This window comes from Tyto alba, unplaced genomic scaffold (genome assembly GCF_018691265.1).
Source record: "Tyto alba isolate M040663 unplaced genomic scaffold, T.alba_DEE_v4.0 Super-Scaffold_38, whole genome shotgun sequence".
NCBI lineage: Eukaryota > Metazoa > Chordata > Aves > Strigiformes > Tytonidae > Tyto > Tyto alba.
In genome coordinates, this window is record NW_024881313.1 from 38,048,124 (window position 1) to 38,068,279 (window position 20,156).

General features: G+C 42.2%; 1 protein-coding gene across 1 annotated transcript in view; it reads left to right on the forward strand.

Moving 5' to 3' along the window:
* LOC104367953 (vasoactive intestinal polypeptide receptor) overlaps positions 1–20,156 on the forward strand; it is a 113,412-nt gene that overhangs the window by 45,709 nt on the left and 47,547 nt on the right. Inside the window, exon 3 of the mRNA XM_042802156.1 lies at positions 12,339–12,446. Within this exon, the coding sequence (XP_042658090.1) occupies positions 12,339–12,446 (108 nt within the window). The remainder of the gene's footprint in view (positions 1–12,338; positions 12,447–20,156) is intronic.

Consider the following 20,156-nt stretch of genomic DNA (forward strand, 5'->3'; position numbering starts at 1 on the left):
TCCTTCCACCAGACTCTGATGACCTGAGCAGGTGGGATGCAGTTTTCTGCATTAACATAGTTCCGTGGCTTCATGTCACAAAATCACTGAGGTTGGCAGGGACCTTTATATAATCATCTAGTCCAAACCCCTGATTAAAGTACAGTCAACCAAATCAGGTTGCTCAGGGCCGTGTCTAGCTGGGTTTTGAATACCTCCAGGGATAGAGACTCCACAACCTCTCTAGAAAACCTGTTCCAGTGTTTAAGTATGTTAACAAGGGAAAACAAAATCTTATGTTTAAATGGAATTTCCTGTTTTTCAGTTTGTGTCCCTTGCCTCTCTGCTTAATTTGCTTTGCCCTGAATACCATCGAATATTTTTACACATTGATAAGATCCCTCCTGAGCCTTCTCTTCTCTAGGCTGAACAGTCCCAGCTCTCTCAGCTTTCCATTGGGTGTGAGATACTCCAGTACCTTAATCTTTTTGGCAGCCCTTTGCTGGACTCTCTCCAGTATGTTCATGTACTGGGGAGCCCAGACCTGGACCCAGCACCCCGGAAGAGTCTCACCAACACTGAGCAGAGGAGAAGAATCACCTCTCTTGACCTTCTCCTAATTCAGCCCAAGATAGCATTCACCTCCTCTGTGGCAGAGGCATATTGCTGGCTCTTGGTCAAATTGGTGTCCACCAGGACCCCCAGGTCCTTCTCTGCAGAGCTGCTCTCCAGCCTGTATGGGTGCATGGCATTATTGCTTCCCAAGTGCAGGACTTTGCATTTCCCTTTGTTGAACTTCTATCACTTCATGGGGTTTTTTTTCTCCAAAAGGGAAGACCTTCAGCTTGATTTGGATCCTAAATTCTTGAAGTCAAGGGCAAGTGAAGAAGCTCAGAACTTCACAGCTAGAGGATGTCAGCATCTCACAGAGTCAGAGCAGCATTTTGCCTGTCTGTTCCCTATATTTCAATATTATGGAGATAGCAGAGATGATTTTCTGAGTGTCAGTGAAAATTGCCGATAGCCATCAAGGAGCTGCTCCAGTTGAGCTGCCTCTGATACCTCAAGTAGTTCAGTGTTGCACTTTATATTTGCAATCTAGACCTGTCTTGCAAGCAGAATTTGAAACGTGATCAGAAAGTCCAAAAAGTAGAAAATATGAAAGAATATAGTGCCAATCCCCCTCCCAGTGCCTGTTCACATCTGCTTAACTTGTTCATGCTTCACACTTGTTGTGAGCAATAGAGCTGAGTTGTGCAAGCTCATCATCAGCGTTGTCACATGCAAAGAAATCCCAGTGGGAAATGTCCCATGTTGTTTAAACTACGAATACTGCTTTTTCTGTTCCACAGGCCTAGAGCAGAGGCTGGCTTGAAAATTTGGAGCTTAGGGTTCTTTGTCAGTCTCCCTTGAAGAAGTCAAGGCGTGTTTGATGGGAGAAGAGGCAGTGAACATATGGAAATTAAAAGTCAAGCTGGAAAAACATTAATGAAGCTTAAATTAGGAATCTGTTTATTCATCACCATCTGTTTATAGTGCAGTAAGATAAGAAATAATTAATAGTTCCTTGCTTGCAAAAGTTCAAGTGAATTCTCACCTTCCAGTTGCATAAGACCTCCTGGGATAGATGACGTGTCAGTCGGATTTGCATGACAGTCTGGTTATCAGCAGCTCTTCAAGTGCTTCATCACTAGAGCAGGCACTTACGTGGCTGGGTGCAGCTCAAGATCTCGAGGTAGTGCACACAGCAGGGTGGAGAAGGGGGGGATGGACCACTCACCCCAGGCTGGGGTCAGAGTGGTGGTACATCCTTGAGACCTGCCAGGTGCCCATGTTGGTGCTCCTTACACCTTCACGTATGTGAGTATGGGTGGTTTTGTTAGCAAAAAGCCACTCTTTTAAACTCAGTAGCAGAGGGAACATTCAAATGGCAGAGGTCCAAGAGGGGTCTCCGGGTAATATTGTAAGGTGGCACTGGTGCAGCCAGGAGAGACCTGTCCCCAGGCTGAGAAGGTCTGCAGAGAGGCCGTGCTTGCAGGGGAGGCAGGCAGGTTTGCCCTGTGGTTCAGAGCAGACAAAGAAAAAAGTCAAGAAAAATAATCAGACCCTGGGACAGGGTTTGACTACTGTTAGCCCTTAGCCGCACATCAAAGTTCTTACCAGATGCTCTTGGATAGTCAGTGTTGGTCTCTTGTTGTAATTTCAGAATTGTGTAGGGCTCTCATAAGTCCATGAGCCCCTCCAAAAATCTCATATATCCTGGGACATCAGGAATGGCGTTAAATGACTGCTGCTGGTCAGCTAAATCAAGCCTTGAGGATCTAGTCAATGTATTCAGTGAAGCCTTGTTCTTAATGATGTCTTTAAAGGCAGATGGACATGCGGGACTTCTTTCCATGTTGTCGTTCCTTAGTTTTTCATTTATTGTTCTTGATTACTCTAGTCTAGGTGATACAAAGGGCCTTTTGGTTGCAGGCTTTCTCTGGCTATCATCATCAGGCAACTTGGAGATATGACATAAGTCCTCTCCATTCCTGAACAATGTGGCCTCTCCTATAACAGCAGAAAACTCAGCCAAGTAACATCAAGACCTTAAACCCCAGAGTCTCTTTTATCTCCTTTAAAGAATCAGTACCAGAGTCAAGCTGCCTTTTATTTAACAGAAATATTTCTTCCAGTTATTGGGCAGTGTCCATGATACGCATTTGGGATAAGCCACTGCATGGTACCTCCAGAATGGTCTTCCTTCACTAACACTTTCCTCATCTGCTCTGGGACTCTTCCCAGCCACCAACACTTCAAGCTGCAAGTCTTACAGAGGTGAAGCCTGCTCTCTGAAAATTCAAAAGAAAGAAATCTGCCCTGTATTTTTCAGAGGATAACCTTCCCTTGACCACGCTAGGAAAGCTGGCATCTGAAACATGAGAAGAAGGCACATGTTGCCATGGTGGTAAACCCAGATTCAACCCTTAGATATGAGCAGCCCCCAGATTTTTGTGTTGGCTGCTTTGATCCGGTCCAAAGGTGATGGCCATTCTTCCAGGCCATGAATCTTTTTCTGAAGAAATAGTACCCAAAGGTGTTTTCTCTACAAAGCTGTTATTTGGCTGTCCATCCTTGGCTTGGTAACCCAGTCCTCAGGGAGGGTACACTGAGGACTGCTAATTCCCAGTTGAATAGTGATACCTCCTCGGTTGCTTGTCACTGTCTGAGCGTACCCTATCACCTGAAATCCAGACACCTACCAGCAACAGGATGAAATTCAAACACAGATCTACACAGCACCTCATCGTTCTACCCTGTCAAGCTACGAGCTGATTTTTGCCTTGACCTCACCTTTCTACAGATGCAATCACAAGAAAAGATGTTGCAACATCTGTTTTCTGCCTTAATATACTATAAGAGTGGAGGCTTTGCTTTTGTTTTGCCTGTTGCTGACATGTCCTGGCTGCAAGCTTTCTAACAAACAGCAGTGTTTATTTGACTTGGGAACAGCTGTCTCGTGGCTTGTCAGAATTAACAGTCATTTAGTTGACATAAGTCTTGTACTAAAAAAGTCATTTTAGTTCGGAGAATATGTAACATTTTTAAATACCAACAGACATTTTAGTTCCGTTTTTTTAAGCATGGGATAATGGAGAAATGCACACAGCCTTAGTTATGCAAAGATTATAAAAATAAGGAGAAAATGCCATTGCTGCGGAAAAATTGAAAGAAAATTCAAAGCATTTTCAAAGCTCTAAATAATGCTCAGATGAAATCCATCTATGCAGAGCTTTTGTCTGACAACAGCTTGTATTTGTCGCCCTCACATCCCATCAGATTTCTGGTTGAGAAATCTCTCCTTCCCCATTTTTTTTATCTTTCTTTTCCTGATGACTGCATCAGAGCATTTTCATGATGGTATCCACCCTTTTTACATAAGATAAGTACATTGGAAAATGTTACATATGCCATAAATTACATCGAATTCCCATTATGATACATGACCAAGATCCAAAACCTGCTGCAGTAGGTGGGGATTTTTCCACTGATTTTACTATGCACTGGACTTTCTGTAATCTAGATGCCTTTATTTCTTGATACCCAGACCTTTTAACATAGGAAAGTGAAACTGTGGAGGACATGAGAAGCTGAGGTCAGAGGTATCACACTTTACATCCACCAGGCCTAAACAAGGTTTCTATTATGGAAAGATTTTAAATTACCAGTGTCTCACAAATTTAGCTTTTCTTTTTTCTTGCCTTTTAACCATTAATTTTGCCTCCATATGAAACCAAAGCTTTCTGGTTCCTCTTGTCCCTTTCTGTAGAGCTAAGGTACAGGGCTTCCACACAACCTTTCCTGCTTCTGCAGATGTCCCTCTGTATTTATGGGTGAGAAGCACATTTCCAGTACAAACTCCAGAACGTTTAATAAGCAAGAACCAGATTATGAAGATTTTACATGGAGAAGGTCTCTCCAGCTTTGTGTAAGGACTGCAGTATCTTTCTAGTAGCAGGACAGGTACTCTGTGGCTTACAGTTTGTAGAGGAAATTTCCATTTTACCCTTCCTTTTTTCAGTGGAGTGTCGTATCTTAGCCCAATATTTACTGTGAAGAAGAGGAACACAGCACTGGCTGAAAATCTCCATTGCAAAGCACATCATTTGGTCTTCAAGGCACAGGATGATCCTTTAAAGTAGTAACAGGGTAAGATTCCTCTTAATCATGCCATAACTTCTATAGGAGAGACCTCTCCACAGCTTATTCCTGATTGGTAAGCTGTGAGCACATTGCCAAGGGGGTTTTCACTTGCCTGTTCACCTTTAATGACCAAGTCAAGCTGAGTTGGTCAACGGGAGCGTTTGCATTTCAATTGGCCAGGTCTCCTGAGCTCTCATCCTTATACTACCATTCCAGTTGCCATATACATTTAAGCAAGTCAAGGAATTAATACATATTGGACTAAATGTTGGAAAGTTGAGGAAAACTCTCCTGACTCTCACAGCGCTTGAACCATCAGTGAGAGCTGCTGCACTCATGTCCTATCCTTGCTTGTCCTGTTTTATTAGGAAGACCCACAGAATCTCTAATGCTTTCCTCTTCACAGCATCCCTGGCTCCTTGTGGTAGGCAGGACAGTGAGGTACAGAGGAGCTATAGCCTGGGCGAGTCCCATTTTAGGTCTGACATTATCAAGGTAGTCAATCTTGCCTCCGCAACAGTCAAAAAAGCTTTGCTAGAGGTTGAGCCTAGTCATCTTCACTAAGAATTGCTGTCTGGAGGTGCCAACATGGGAAAAGCTGTATAGGACGAGGATGTACCTAATTTCAAACTCTGATTCTCTATAAATCGAGTTCTCTACAACTTCGGAAAGAGCACGGGGATTTGAGCGAGGCATGAGGAAGCCCTGGAATAATCCTTTAAGCATTCTCTGTGTCAGAGTACTAGAGATCTATCTCGTATTTAGATGCTGGTGAGGAGATAAGTTATGATTTTGGCAGCCCACTTTATAAATCTTTGTCTCTAATTCTTTGTTTCAGTTTACATGTTACGGAATTAGGCAGAAGGGCTTAGCTCACAAATTTTATTTATGAAAAGAGTGATCTGAAGGAATGAAAGAAGTCAAGTATTTATTTAGTTTGTTGGTTAAAGAGAGGCTGAAAGATTAGCAGCTTTTTTTTTTTTTTTTTTTTTGACTTGTTTCCTAGTAGATGTTGATAATGGAAAAACTCATAGGATTTTCATGCTTAAAAATAATCCTCCAGAAATAGTCTCTGGTGATTTCTTTCACACTGTTTAGAATGACTCAGTCTGGAGGCTTAAGGTGAGGTTTCCTTCATATGTCTTTGAGTCAAATTTCTGCAAACATTTAGAAAGAAAGATATATCTTTTAACATTTCCTGTTGATTGCTTGGATGGTTTCTATTGGAAGCCACTGCAGATGTGCAAACCAGTTTTTGTAGCAAGTAACGGTGTTCTTGTTACTCTTCAGCTTGTACACAGAGTGGAAAAAAACAAAATCAATCTGTCTTTCCACAGATATTGAGTCAAAGTCCAAGACAAACTCTTTTCACTTCACTCTTTTCAATCTGGGGATCCTTTTTGCTTTCTGTGATTTCCCAAGTCCATTTTCTGCTGAACTGGGACTGCAAATCCCTCACTGAGGGATAAATAAAGGAGCATCAGTGTACCACAAAGAGCACATCAGTGGTGGGAAGGAAATGCTACAGTGTCAGGGCTTTGCATGCCCTGGCAGGATTGTGGTTTTCCTTCCTCTAAGTGGTTTCTCTGTCACATGCTGCCTACAGTGCTGGAGTGCGAGCAGGCAGCATGTCAGACAAAAAAATATCCAAATTAAATGCAAAGCCATGGAAAGTTGAAAGGGGAGCTCTGAGGGATGGGTTTGCTTCAGAGCAGACTGTTGGTGTTGATAAAAATAAAAAGGTGGTGAAATGGAGCTGGGGGGGGGGGGGGAGATGCTTGAGTGTGAGTGGGGCTGGAGGAGAGTAGGGCACAGCAGTGAATATGGGAGAGAAAGGGTTAAACTTTGCAGGGAAAGTGTGGGAGGACTCATGTATTGAAACCTTGGAGCCAAGATAGCCCCAGTCAAACCCAGTCTGTCACAGAAAAATAAGGTAAAACCCTATTCTGCAAGTCCAGGGCAGGGCAGGATGGGGTAAAATTAAAACCACAAAAGATACAAGGAAGAAATGATAGGGAACTGCTTCCATGCTAAAAGCAACTAAATAGACTAGGACACTTCAGCTTGAAAAAGAGATGCCTGAATAGGGATATGAAAGAGGATTTTATGTTTTTTCTCCCCAGGGAAAGGGATACTGTGGTTAGGTTATGAATATTTCTGTCTTGGTAAAAGAACTAGGCAATTCCTAATGAAATCAGCAATGAGCAGTTTCAAAGTGAATTCAGAAAAGGGTGTATTTTTTATTTCAGTGGACACTTAAACTGTGCAATTGTGCAACTTGGCCCAGGAGGTTGTGATTTTAAGAATTTTCCATGTGTTCAGAAGCAGAATCAAATTGGATTTAATTTAAAAGATTTATGGAAGAAAAAAAGTCTAAGGTATTTTTTATTGTTACATACAACTTTTAAGATGCAAATAGAATATTGGCCCTGATGCAGGAGGTCTCTGCTCATTGGAGTCTGGGGTGGGAGTTGTAACCCAAGGCTCATGGTGGGTTTTGCTAGTCTCCACTGCGACTGACCGCAAGCTGCCTGTCCGGAATTGAGTTAGTACACTGTTGCAGGGACCATCTTTTGGGGCCTGTTTCCTTCAGTCAAGCAAAATCTTAGTGGGGACAAGGAGGTTAGTGCAATGATAATTGATCGTAATGAGACCAAACAGGGCAAACCATGGGCGAGCACCTAGGCTGCACTTCTGCGTGAGCCTGTCAGTGGGAGAATAAATGTCACACAATAGCTATTTACAGTCCTAACTCCAGAGAGGTTGGAAACTGCCTGCTGATATCAAATTAGAGTGAAAATGAGTTTCCATTGCAAGTACACCAGCTTGTGAATGGTACCCAGTGATATCTCAGCTTGGCTTAATCAAGCTGTGCCTTTGCCTTGCTATTTATCTTCCTGTGGGTAGTGAGAAGCATACAGAGATCCTGAGATACCCCAGGCATCAAATGGGTATCTTTACATCCAAACATGGATTCAGAGCAAAAGTCTTGTGTGTGAATGTCCTTCAGAAGAGACCAGGAGTTACCCCATTCATTAGGGTGAATTTGGTGTGAATGAAGGATTTGCTGAAAGGTTTCTTTTCTGAGCTGGGAGTTCACCTGGGTTGAGAGAGTGCCTGGCACCAGGCTGCTGCCATTCATTTCTTTCCTCAGCCAAACCTAGTTACATCTCAGAGCTGTGCCAGAGCTCTGGAAGTCATGTTTATTCATGAAGGAAAGTTATTCTCTGTTGTTTCCTAGATAAGCTTTGACCGTATGTTTGCTGTAACTGTTGATATGACTCAAACAAATGCTTTTAGTGCTCTAGTCTAATGGTTCTGCAAAGCACTGTATACCTATGCCTCATGACAATTGACCTGTTTTCTGTTTATTAACCTTTTAAGGGGAGGGGAAATGAGGGCCTGAGCTTTGATTCACCACCTGCAGTGCTGGGGCCAGCTCGGGGGCCCCCAACAGCAGAAGGACACGGAGCTGCTCGAGCGGGGTCAGAGGAGGCCACGAAGATGCTGGGGGGGCTGGAGCAGCTCCCCTGGGAGGCCAGGCTGAGAGAGTTGGGGGGGTTCAGCCTGGGGAAGAGAAGGGGCCGGGGAGCCCTTCGAGCGGCCTCCCAGGGCTTAAAGGGGGGTCAGGAAAGGTGGGGAGGGACTCTGGATCAGGGGGTGTGGGGATAAGATGATGGATGAGGGGTAACAATTCTAAACTTAAAGAGGACAGATTTAGGTGAGATCTAAAGCAGAAATTGTTCCATGTGCGGGGGGTGAAGCGCTGGCCCAGGGTGCCCAGAGCAGCTGTGGCTGCCCCCTCCCTGGAAGGGTTCAAGGCCAGGTTGGACGGGGCTGGGAGCCCCCTGGGCTGGGGGAAGGGGGCCCTGACCTTGGCAGGGGGTGGCACTGGGTGATCTTTAAGGTCCCTTCCAACCCAAACCTTTCGAGGATTCTATGATTCACATTTAGCGGAAACAGCAGAAACAGTTACCACTTTGTTCAGCTGGGGTTTCCTTTCTGGTGAGGTTTCCTAACCTACTGCAGCCAGGACTGTGTCAGTGGCCTTCAGCCACTTCTGAGTCAGAACCTCTTAGAGGAGAGCTCTCCAAAGCCCAGCTGAGGCTGGTGCAGCCCTTGGCTTGTGCTTGGGGCATTTGGCTTGAAAAGAGGGAGGCTGAGCTGCTGATGTAAAGATCTGAGCTCCAGTATGTGGCCAACAGCCTCCAGCCCATTCCTTCAGCAGGACTTCAGGAGCCCACTTCAAGAGGGAGAGAGTTGGCTGCTAGTAATTACAGTAATTGCATGGCTTACAGTGCAATGATGAGCAGTTTGATCTGCTTATCTGAATGAAGGTTAAAAGGCAGCTTCATTAGTCACGAAGGATTTCTCCCTTCAGCCCTCCAGAAGAAGATACTTGGCTCCAGAGTGCACTTCACGATCTACCAGGCAACGGCAGGACAAAGCTGAGTGTCTGGAAGTCACAGTTAAAATAATTGAAAAGACTCTTTTTTACATATACATACGTATATATATTTTTATAATGACAAGAGTTTCAATAGTGCATCTGATTACCCAAGGATGTGGTAAATGCTAATGCCTTGAAGAAGCCACACGCTTATTTTTACCCTCCTTCTCCAGACTCACTTGTGATCCTTTCCAAAGAAAAGCACAGCCCTTGGCAGTGTGTATTCCTTGGCTTTTAATAACAAGGAAATGAGCAGAGCAGTTCTTTTGACTCAAATGGAGTTGAAGGATAGGTGTATTCATGGCTCATTTGCACCTGCTGCCTTGGGTAAGGATTGATAAATACCTTTGCATCCTTCCTGCAGATACTGAGTGCAAGGGAGAAGACAACATTTATAATTAACTAATGGAGAAGCACTTAGCAATCACCAAACATGATTTTATCAGACAAAACAAACTGTCATCTTTATTACATTCATAAAGGCCAAGTGATGCCACAGGGAAGAGAGGGATTTCCTTTTTCCAAGGCACATTATTGCACCTGTTTCTGCCCTCAAGTAGTTTTCTCAGGTATTGATCTGTCACGACAACATAACTGAATATTGCCTGCCAACCCCATGATCCCAGAACTTTGCCAGGGCAAGGTCTGTCAGTTTTGTAGAAAGAAAACCGTTTTCTGGAAGGCTATTTGATAAAGGCTGTCTGTGTCCTGGTTTGGATGGACAGGCACAAACTTTTACCTGGTGGTGTGATGGGATGACTACGGGGCGATGGCAAGCACTAGGCTGCAAGTGCAAAGCACCTTGCAGGTATCAATCTTTGTATTGCTCCAATTCATTAAACTCAAGTTATGCATGCAGGCCCTCTTCCAGTCATTGGAGAGAAGAGAACACCTCCAAAGGATTAATTTTCTGAACTTCAGATAACCATCCTACATTGACATGAACTGCCAGCCAGAGCGATGGTTTCCATTGGCTTCTTTAGGCTTACACATCTGACTCTTAGAAGCATAAATTTAGGAATATGAATCCCACCTTTAAAACCTGGACCCTTCCAGGCAGCTGCACAAATATTTCCAGCGTGTCTGGAGGGACAATAAGGAAGAATGGTGTTGCAAGAGCTAATAGGCAGATATGTGAGGTCTTTACAGAGGCAATCATTTTTTAAAGAGCACTTTGTGTGTCTTGCAAGGCCAGTCTTGTGTGTCTTCACTTTCTTTTAATCAAAGAGAGCTTTTGTTACAGAAGTGAACACCTAAAAGCTTTTTTCATGCATCACAGGTGGTGGTGAAAAATGCTAACACAGAAAAAGATACAGATCACAAAAATTCTCAAAGTGCATAATTCAGGACATTTAAAAAGCCGTCTGATACTATCACCTTGTATTTTATTTTGCATCATAACCTGTCTTGAGGTAATGAGTGCGCTATAATTTATTGAGGTTGATGGAGGAAAAGATTGTAGAATGTGAAAGATCCTGTCATGAAATCATCTATTTTCCATGGACAGACTATCTAATATCTTAATACGTTTGGATCTGCTGGCTGTTTGGTGGCAGATAAGTATGACGCTGTGGAAACTGAGCTTTGCACTTGATATGAGAAACCTGAAAACGGAATTTTAATGAATGCTACAGCAGAGCATGCACGAAGAAGATACTGTCAGTTATTCTGTTTTTCAGGCTCCGATAAACTCACCTCAGGACTTCATTTGAAAAGTTCTGTTTCCTCATAAAAGAAGGAAGGAAAAACCTGTAAAATAACTTTGAAAGAGAGCTGAGAGTTCTTTTTCAGCTTCAAAGCATTTCTGTGTGCTCTCTTTATTGATCTGAGACAGCACGCTGCCTCAGTCTGAGCAGACGGGTGATACCAGCCTTTTTCTTAGCTCAAGTAGTAAAGATGATTTAAAGGAGGAATTTCAGATTGGGATATAATTACCAAGAAATGCCACTTGACAGTGGTTTTCGTAGTTCCCTTTGCTTGCATGTGAAAAGTATTTTCTCAAAGCTTTCTTCTTCATATTCTAGTTTCTCTTGTTAGGCTGTTGACCTTAACAGCAACACATTAGTCACATTTGGGGAAGTGTTGCAATCAATGGGGCATGATAAATAACCGAGAGCAGAGGTGCTATAAAAAAATTAGGTCTGTTGACAACCCATCTATCTAACGCAACAGCCTGTCTCTTGGAAATTTAAAGGGAAAAAAAATGTTTTCAAAATTCTAGTAAGAACTCCAAAATATGTAACACATTGAGGCAAAAACACATCTGAATTTTTGTTTGTTTGTTTTTTAATTTCAGGTCTGCCAACTCCTTTTGGCTTCAGTGCTAATGTTACATTATTCAGCAGTGCAGCATGTATGTGATATCATTAATGTCTTTTGAGAAAGCAGAAAGAAATGGGCAAAATCAGAATAATACAACTCTGTAGGAAGGATATGCGATTTTTTTCTCCCAGGAAGTTTTTATTCCATCCAGAAAATCTTCAGAAATGCTTAATTTTAGCAATATCCTATGTTTTCTCTCTGAAGTTAGTTCCCTTGCTTATACCTTCATTCCAAGCTTGGATAGCTGAGAGTGTACCACCTTGCACCACCCTCCCATAGAGAGCATCTCCTGGCAACAGCCCTGTCCCTCCTCAGCATCCAGGAGTGTTTTGTGCCTTCTCACTTTTTAAGGAGAAAAACTGCTTCTGGGGAAGGGATTTGACTCCTGTCATCAGTGTCCCCTCCCTGCTGAGCACATCCCCTGCACAATCATCTCATTTCAAGGGAAAAAAAAAGCTGGTGACAGAAGTTTGGGGGAAGCAGAAGAGGAAGGGGGGCATGGCTCACATGTTCAGACCAGGTGTTTTAATGCAACAGAGAGCAATAAGGGCAAGGAGGAGAGATATTTAATTAGGCATTTCTGCCTTTTTCATCTGAGAAAAAAGGCACTTTTTTCTATTAACTCTCTTTTGCCCGGTTCTTGCATCGACCTGCTGTTCTTTCTGTACTGATTTCTGGAAAATTACAAACACCACAAGTGCTGAATTTCATAACTGGGGTAGCTGAAAGCTGCATGCTTAAAGAAAATACTTCTGTGCCTTTCCTTCCAAAAGGTGCCTGCACCAAGGTGATAGGCTCTACATGCCTTTGCCCAACTGCTCTGCTCTGCCCTGGTTCCTCTGCTCCATCCAGCAGACACCACTCACTCTTTTTCTACCATCTGCTTTTCTCTTTTTCCCAGGTTGCAGAAGGCAATGGGACAACATCACGTGCTGGCCTGAAGCGGAGGTGGGAGAAGTTGTGGTACGGCCATGCCCAAAGTACTTCAGATTCCTCACCACTTTTCTCGGTAAGCAAAACCAGACACCTCATCTCACTGAAATGGGTTTTTGGCTTCACTGCCTGTGGGGCTTCACATCATATCACAGAGGAAACTTCTTGGTATAATCGGAGGGAGAAACAAGCTTTATGCACAAGGTAAAGGAGGGTTCCAAGCCATACATGAATGCCCAAACCATTAGAACATCCTCCCTACCCTTTTTTGCAGCACCACATGCTGCTCTGGATCATAGGGATGCAAAAATGACTCCTTGTGAAATACACTAATATGGATGTTGTGCAGTGAAAATTGAATCAACCTGTGTAATAGTATGTTTGTTGTACAAAATGAACAGTTTAGCACTAGAATTAATTAAGTCTCTGACATAAAATAAACAAGCTGAAACTGAACGTAATAAATTATTTTTCTGCTGAAATGACAAATTTGGCCACAGGCCAAGAAATTAACCTGACGAATAATGGGCAGGGAAGGTTAATGGAGAAAGTAGCTTAACTCAGTTTGGGGTGTTCTGGGAAGCTTTAATTTAAAACTCAGGTCTCAGGGGCCATGCAGCAACAGAACTCTTTGTCTCCTGGTAGTTTATAGTCATTATTTACCATTTTTATTATAGTAGCCCTGGAGGCCTCCACAGAGAATTAAGCTCTTTTGCACTGGAGATTGTGCACCAAGCTGATAAATCTCCACTTATACAGCCTTACAGTCTAAACACATATGATAGATTATGAATGGGAGTAAGGATACAATTTCGTCCCTGTTTAACAGACCAGGGCACTACACTGATTAACCAGGACATGCTGATAACATGACTTGTCCAAGGCCACACCAAAAGTCTTTTCAGACCCAGAAGGGGAGTTCAAAATCCCCAGAGTCCTATCCTACTGCTGCTGACTCCTGGTTTCCAAAACTTCCCAGTAGTTCATCACTGCTGTGTCAGTACCCAGGGGAAGCAGGCAAAAGCTGCTGTAAAACCACATCTTGCAGGACAAGACCCCTGCGCATTGGCCCAGCCACATGAAATAATTACCTGCTGTTGATGCTTTCTGCCCTCTCCAGTCCTGAGCAGAACATTCGCTCGCTGGGTTTTAAAAACCCAGCAAAGTTAGTTAAACAGGAAGAACAAAACTCTTAAAGTTTTTCTAATACTTCATCCCACCAGAGCAGAGCAATGAGGAAATTATTATATACCTACACATATATATGTTTGTGTATATATATGATATATACATATATATCTATCTCATTATGGTTGTGCTGAACTTAAGCTAATGAAAGTCTTTACTTGTGTGCTAAGCTAGGCTTATGAGTCTCAATAAACTTGCCTATTCAAGGACATCTGCTCCTCTCTGGGATGTTCTAGGACATCTCAGCTGGTCTCCTGGTTCACCTGCAGAAAGGTGCAGTTCCTCCATAGTTCATGTGTCATTGGATGTCACAAAAGACTTATGCTTAGGCACGTGAATGGTTCTTATTCTGGGAGAAGCTCAGACTCCACCAAGAGCAGTCGGAGCATCACTTGGGCTCTCTGTGCACTTATCTCAGTGTGTCAGGCCAAGAAAGAGACTCAAACACAAGTCAACCCATGACCCTTCCCTGCTTGCCCATGTTGTAGCGTGGCTGCTGGCATTTGTGCTGTTCAGCGAACAGTGAGCTCAGCAAATGTCATCGAGCCTTGCAGCTGGCAATGTCAGCAGCCTTCTAGGGGGATTTCACATTGCTTTGGTGATTACTTCTGGTTAAATGTCGTTTTCTGCATCTGTCATCCAGGGATTCCAGTCACTGGAGAGCTGGCTGGTTTGGTCAGTGATGGCTAGGGCGTGATGCATCTCCTCATAAATCAGCCACTTAAAGAGATCAGATGAACAGCACCGTGAAAATACCTATTTCTCCTCTCTTAGTATGCTAAAGCACAGAGTGAATTGCTTTGTCAGAGAAAGTAGATTCAGCACTTTTTAATTTCTGCTGTTTCTAATGCAGGTGTGTCTGTATGAGATAGGTGTCTAGGAACCACTAATGTCAACAGTAATCTAGTCAGTGCCATCAACAGACAATTGTATGTAGGAACCTGAATACCTCTTTGGATGCCATTTGTTGTATTGATGCATTTTCTGTTGAGAGCAGTAGAAATGCAGGCACTAAGCTCGCCAGTAGGCACCTACACAGTAAGCACTGAGGGCTCCATTCAGTTCCCTAAACTGAAGCATCCAGAGCCGTTTGAAATACTCTGGGAAATCTAAGAAATCCATGAGGGTTCCTGAATTGGTGCTATGATACCTCTATTTCGGAAACCAGTTTCTAACCTGGAATGGCATTATTATCAACGGATTTTAGTTTTCCATATGTAAACCTGTCTCTGAGCATCTTTTAAAATCAGTGCTGAGAAATAGGCTCCTTAGAGGGGCAGCTCAGCTGACTTTTAGTCTTTGTATTCAGCATGAGTTGAATAATATCAATAAACCACATATTTCTCTCCTTTTACAATAGAATGATTGTAGAGTGACTCTGGAAGAAGAGGTGAATGTCTTACAGTATGGTGAACCCCACCTTTTCAGAGCATAGATGCTAGCATCTCCTTCTGTAAACAGAGAAACCAATGCCATTTCCAAAGCAGAAACAACGTCTTTGATTTTCTCTGAGCTATGCACTTTGTACAGTCGTATACAAATGTGAAAAGCAAATATGGGCTTAAATAAAGGGAGCATAAGATTGCCACTTGTGTTAGAGGATTTGTTGCAAAATTAATGCCGTTAAAGTTTGTGAAGCAGTTCCTCCTTTGTAGTAGTGAGTATCATTGAATAGCTTTCAAGGAAATCAATCATCTGGTTAATGTTTATGTCTTACTCTTTGATCCTTTTGCAGGAACATGAAAGCTTATACCAAGTTGTGAGCAGGAGAAAATCTTTTTTGTATTTATAGCAGGAAAAGGGTGAAATGCTGGGAAACAAAGAGTTAATGTGATTTTCCTGCCTAATGGAGAATATGCTCTTGAAATGACTAATATCCTATCTCATGGTAAATAAAGGATAAAATATCGTGGCATTTAGAAACCTTAAAATGCCTAGCATAGTCCTGATGTCATATGACATTAAATTTTTATGCCATTCACATATCCAGAAGTTTTTAATTATTTCATGACATTCGTCAGTACCGTGTGAAGGAGATAGATGAAAATATTTTTGGCACCTTTCATTATTAAAGTGCATTACTTGCTATTGCTTGACCAGAGCGTTCCCACTTGCTTTCAATACGCGGAAGATTATATTTGTAATAATATGGATTTGTTTCCCGCAGTTTCTCCAAAAGTTGTCCATCATGTACAAGTTAAACAGTAAAAATTAGCACTGACAAGTTTTAAGCTTCAACTATGAAATTAATTGACTTAAAGGGGCGGGGATGGGAATAACCAACCTCTGGAATCCCACTCAACGAGGTGAGATCCTTCTGAGTTTCAGACTTGCCAAACATCTTTTTTCCTCTGGTGCTCTAAATTCACTTCTGTTTACCTTTCCCCTCATAAATGCATTTTACTTCTCTTTCCTGCTCCACTTCTCTTCCTTATGCTTAGTGGGCTTACTGACTGCAAGGACTGCAATTCATCATTAATTCTGGTATAGTCCTATTTTCAACCCATATAGAACAGAGATATCTGTATCCTAATCCTCTGCAAGTGAATAGTGCAACTTCTAGAGTGGACTTCCAGGCATGGCAGCTTCCCTGTTCAATTCAAAATCCTTCAGTTTTGGTCAAGTGCATTGAAACAATACCAGCACTGTTATAAGATAGCACTGTAGCTTCAGCCGTATCTTCCCTCCCCTACTCCACAAGTTCCTGATTTCCCCCCATTCTCCAGTGCATAATGTCTTCATCCCCTTACTTGTTTCGTTCGCCTTCATAATTTTCACACCAAGCACCAACAATTTCCTGGTGTTAGAAATACTCTGCCAAACACTGGGCGTGAGTGATGCAAGGAACTAGAACTTGTTGGCATTGAGGGATCCTGAACTATGAATTTATAATTTTGCTAGACGGGTGGAGAGTGCACAACTTCACAGGTGTAGTCAAACTGTGACAGTGCTATCTGGAACAGGCGTTGTCATCAGTGCATTTTTATGTGGGCAGGAAGCTGTCAGAGAGTTTGGCTGGCATGACCATCCAGTCCTGGTTCATGCCCTGCCATCCTCCTATTGCATTTAGACATAACCTGCTCCCATGGATTGAAATTCTAAAACTATATCACAAGAAGACAGCAGAAATTCTCAGAGCTATTGTGACATTCATGCACGAATAAAGAAAAAGAGGTAATGCAAGGAAGCAGTCAGGAAACCTGTATGGAAATTTGCCCAATATGTCATAGATGACAAATTGGGCCAATACCAATTCGATTGCTCACCTAAAGCATTTAATTTTCCACGTCTTCAAATACTGGACATGATCATTCCTCAATCATGCCTTGTGCCAGTCGGATCCTTGGGTCAGCGTTAGTACTTGGAAGGCCCCTGAGATAAACTGAGCCACTGGAGCAGGGCAGCTTCTCCAAGGATACTCTTGTTCCTCCAGAGTACAAGAGGGTAGGAGATGACTCGCCACTTCCTACAGTAGTTTCCAAATATATTACTCCTGCTTTTTAGTCTCCCCCTGTTGCATGTAAATGACAAAGATAAACTGAAGCTCTGGAAGATAGATATTCTGGTAAATAAAAAGCTCACTATACTAGAAGATATGATGACTAGAAGATGGAAGATTGTGGCTTAGTGACACTTGCATAGTTTAGTAACATGAAATGTGAGAGTCCCCATTGCAAGAGTGAAATCAAGGAGGGAAATTAGTAATTTATGCCAATACTCAACAAACACCAAGACTTTAAATACCAATCTCAGGTGAATCTTGAGTTGTCTCAGCAAAATTATGCCCCCTTCTTTGAATGTCATTGCTAAGAAAGCTGTCTGTGTGCCTTAGGACATTTCCTGTCTTCAAGCTGCTGCTCTTTGTCCTGTTTGGCAGTCCCAAATCCTACATGCTGAGAAGTAAATCCACCAAGTCGTATTTGGCTTTAGATATCCATGGAGGTGGTGCTTTTACTGGCTACCTGGAGTCTTAGAACGAGCATGGATCTAGCTGTGCTTCTTGTTGACAGCTTTTACATGCACTCACAGTTTGTTAAACTGATTTCCACGGTGCTCATTCAGAAAGGTTTTGTGCAGTTCTTCAGGCAGGAATTAGGGTGGGATGAGAGTCATGTAACCAGACTCCCATGGCTAATGCCAGCTACAAAAATTGGCAGGTGGATTGTGTGTCACCTCTAAAGTACATATTTGTGCAGAGCAAAACTAGGTCTTTAGGTTTGCAGTCTTTTCTCTTAAATATAAATTTTGAAATGATAGGGATATTTATCAGCATTGATTCATGAAAACAGCAAGCTTTCCTTCTTCTACATGGCAACTAGGATTGGCTTTGTGAGAAAGATGATTCAATCTGCTCAAGGGATTCATAAACTCCTGAATATAAACAAGATTGTTTGTTAATCAAGATGGAGTTTCCATTGATTTCAGCTTTACTCCTTTCTGTCTACACTGTTCAGGTAATCAGGTCAGTATCATCTAACGTTAGCCTTATGAAAACTCAATATTAAATCTAGCCAGATATATGGGTTTTTTCCTGCAGTAAACAGAGAGGCACATCCCATATGTCCTGGAAGTGTTTCTCTGGGGTTTGAATCAGCCTGTGATTTCCCCACTGTTTGTGGAGGGAATTCAGTGGAGTAATTCAGAACAGACGCTCAGGATCTCAGCTATAGGTGGACCAAATCTGCTTATCCACAGACACATAGATAAAATTTTCAGATGTATCTATATCACTTGTGCATTTAATATCATTGCAAATCATATGCAAATATTGTCTGATACCTAAAGAACTTGAAGACAAGTTTTTCTCTGAGTTTACAGTCTTTTAAACCTGGAGTAACTGAAGTTTGTACCAGTATTAGCATTCAGAATCTGACCTAAAATCATTAAACAAGCCCTTTTCTGCATAAGCAGAACCCTAAGACTTACCTGGGAAAACATGTATCTTGTTATGTTATTGTGGATATTTTAAATCATAATCCATCATGAAGATGACATCTTTCTATTTATTTCGTTATTTTATGTCCCCTTTAACATTTTAAACTTGCACATTCATACTCTTCTCTTCTGTCAGATAGCTTTTTCTTTGAATTTTAAAGATATCTTTCTCTCTGTGTTACATTTAAATTCAACAAATATAAATCAAGAGCTTTTGTTTGACTTTTGACTTTTGTCATTCTCTTTTTTGATGTTGTGCCCAAAGCTATTTTAACTACCATTTGATCCTGCGTACATTTCAGTTGTTGTGAGCACATACACACAAAACATGGTTCGTGTCATTCCTAGCCTCTGACTGATGGCCTTTTGGCAAATTCAGTTTGATGGGCAGCAAAGGTCTAATTCTGTCATCTAATTTTTTTAAGATAGACTTGGAAATGACACCCTCTCTATATATATTCACTTTGAAAGACATTGACTAATCCTTTGTAGCATTATCCAACTTCATTAGGACGGGGGCAATCAAGTCAAATTCATTGGATCAATGTCATTTACTGTTAACATCCAGGTCCTAATGGTTCAGGCTGAAGCAGTACCCAACTATCACTGCTCCCCCACCCCTTCCAGTTCTGGCACACACACACAACTCTACACCTCTGCACAGAGCAAAAGGAAGAGCTCCCCATGAAATAACATGCGAATGAGCCCCTCATTGAAGCAAGTAGTTAAATAGACTACTGCAAGTAGCTCCACTGATGCCACCTGCGAAACTTGCGGGGTCCTCACATGCTCTGTGTGGAACTCTCCAAACACACTTGAGTCCCTCTTGGCTCAGAGTGAGTCCTGGAGCAGTGTATAGCCATGTCCTGGCATAGTCAAATGAAATTTGTAAGTAGGACATGGAGAGGGGCTCCAGGGAGCTGGTATTCTGCCTTTCTTTTTGGTTAGTTAAAAATACGGATGAGACTCCTTCCACTGAAATGTGGGCGCCTAACATTAAGCATCTAATCTAAACGCCTTGTCTAATTTCTCCCTCAAGCACTTTCTGGACATGAGTTATCCCATTACATTTCTTAGGAAGGGATGAGATGACCTTTGGATGTCTGATACAGCCTCTACAGGGAACCTGACAGTGTAGACTACACTTCCTACATTTCCGTGGCAAAAGTTAGGTGAGATGAATCCCAACCCTTTGCTCATGCAAAAGAGACATGTAATGAGTAGATGAAAACAAACAAAAATGCAGAATCACATTTATTTCCCCTAGCTCCAAAAATTATTCTCATTTACTTGAAAAAGATCTTAATCTCTCTCTCTTGAGCCAGCATTCTTTTCCTCATTTTTTTTCCTTCTTTATTCTATATTGCTTTTGAAACTGGAATGAAAAATGAATAAAATGAGGAGAGGAATGAGCAGATAGCAATAGATAAGCAGAAGGCATTATCACTACCATCAAGAACACAAAAATGAACCAGATCCACTATTTATTTACTGCAATGCTCATTTAAAGGGAAACAAGAAGTTGAGTACATCTGTTATGGAGGTTTGTTCACTGAGACCCCTCCACCTGCTCAGGTGCTCTGCTCTCCAAATGTGTCTTCATATCACAAAGGCAGAATTGCCAGGAAACCTCCTTATTTACATGGAACTGTGTCAATTATTT